Genomic DNA, 1,798 nt, shown 5'->3' with positions numbered 1-1,798 from the left:
CAAAATATAGTTATATATTCTATGATATAGTTCTCTAATACATGTACAAACCAAAGTATAAAAGAAATGTAATGTTATCCTCCCACTTTTCACTTATTCACATATAACTGAGATAAAAATATTGTTTTATTACCTCGATTTTACACAATCGAGATTTAATATTGGGCACCACATCCAGTACTAAAAATAATAAAAAGACATATGCTATGGATCGAATTCATGTTAAATACATTTCAAATTCAAAATTAAATGTGTTTTTTGTAGTAGTGCTTTTCTGAATATTCAGCCGGATGATTACTATTATCATGTGTGATCCAATTTGATTCATTATCATGTATCTTGTCCTGAACTTCAAGATTTATTTCTAACTTTTTGCTAGCAACTTGTCTATGCTCGCTCTCTGTATGAAGCATCCTGCTCAAATCAGTAGCATTGCCATATTCTGATAGTTCTTTAGGAATTGGAATTTTAGACCTGAAATTGTTTTTGGATGGAGGAATCGAAGAGAAGAACACTTCTTTGAAATTCTCAATGACCCCTTTGTCATAAGAGATTTGTGGATCAGACCGGTATCCAATCTTTTCATCCGTAGTCTGGACATTAAAGGTAACAAAAACATTAGATGTAAGACAAACAAAACCAGAAAGGAAAATCAGATAAATGGTGTTCAAACCTGGTTTGTGCTGATTAGATAGGTATGAAAAATAGTGAGGATTCCAACATATACGCCAGAAATTAAGGAGTATACTATTAGTGCAATGGAAACAGGGGTTTTCTTCATTGCTTCCCAGATTGATATCTCTTCCGAGACTTGGATTCCCTTGATGTAGACCCAGCAATATCCATGAATATATAGGCAAAGAAGCGTCATAGAGAAAATAAACACGTAGAAGGATCGATAATTCCGCTGTCGCAATATACATATACGAGAAAAAATAAGCATGGAACATATCAGATGCAAATATAATGATTTTGAATTTGAAAACTATACTCGGTAGTTAATAACAGTTACCAGTCCAATACACTGACCCAGCAACGTGCAGTGAAGATCACGTCGCTCCACGCAATTATCGCATATTGAGCAATGAGAACATCGGGGAGGTCTATACAGCATGCAGGTATGACAGTATTTTACTTTAACAGTTATCCCATTGATAATTACTTCCTTGAATCGTGGTAAATACCGTGGTGGATGATTCGGTTCGATGTTGATACCGACACTTTCATTGTATTCGACTGGTACAGGAGGATACAAATTGCGAGGCACTATGCCAGGATCTCTTCCTGAGGTCATTAGAAGGGCAATCAGAACCTGGCAATCAACAACATTACAAGAAATACTTAATTTTTTTCACATATATTTGACCTAACAAAAAAAAATCAATAAATAGAATTTTTCACTCACAATGTGGATAATAACTAGAATCAGGATTGAATATCCAAAATGCTGAGGAAAATCAACCATCAATTTTCTAGCTACGAAAGCACAGAAAACAGCAACAGGTGCAACAACCAGAAATATTGTTATAATCAGAGATTTCACATCAGGTCCAAACATTAACCTCCCTTGAAGAAAAAATATCTGAAAAAAATTGATGTAACGATAACTATAGAGTGCTGAGTTAAATAAAAAAAATTCAAATACAAAAGCTTAATTCGTGAATCAGATTAAAAATTAAAACTGATTAACTTAACTTACATTATTGCCTTTCCAAGCACGATAAGTTCTGACCGTTGAGGGATCATCAGTATTTTCGGGAGTTTCTCCACCGGAGTTCACAGATGCCGGAGGGTGCAT

The 1,798-nt window shown here is 34.5% G+C and overlaps 1 protein-coding gene across 1 annotated transcript; it reads right to left on the bottom strand.

Moving 5' to 3' along the window:
• Positions 1 to 245: 245 nt before the first annotated feature.
• Positions 246 to 1,798, bottom strand: LOC127120986 (probable protein S-acyltransferase 7). Its single transcript, XM_051051605.1, has 5 exons — positions 1,700 to 1,798; positions 1,406 to 1,582; positions 1,013 to 1,312; positions 674 to 907; positions 246 to 593 (listed from the first exon to the last, which is right to left on the bottom strand). Exons 1-5 carry the CDS (start codon positions 1,796 to 1,798, stop codon positions 246 to 248), a joined length of 1,158 nt encoding a protein of 385 aa, XP_050907562.1.

This window comes from Lathyrus oleraceus, chromosome 2 (genome assembly GCF_024323335.1).
Source record: "Lathyrus oleraceus cultivar Zhongwan6 chromosome 2, CAAS_Psat_ZW6_1.0, whole genome shotgun sequence".
Taxonomy (NCBI): Eukaryota; Viridiplantae; Streptophyta; class Magnoliopsida; order Fabales; family Fabaceae; genus Lathyrus; species Lathyrus oleraceus.
The sequence above is the reverse complement of the archived record's forward strand: the minus strand, read 5'-3'. Positions and strand labels throughout refer to the sequence as shown.

Coding starts and splice junctions, on each gene's coding strand:
- LOC127120986 (XM_051051605.1), bottom strand. CDS start 1,798: ATGCACCCTCCGGCATCTGTGAACTCCGGTGGAGAAACTCCCGAAAAT. Junction 908..1,012: donor TGGGTCAGTGTATTGGACTG/GTAACTGTTATT, acceptor ATATTGCGACAG/CGGAATTATCGATCCTTCTA. Junction 594..673: donor ATCTAATCAGCACAAACCAG/GTTTGAACACCA, acceptor TTTAATGTCCAG/ACTACGGATGAAAAGATTGG.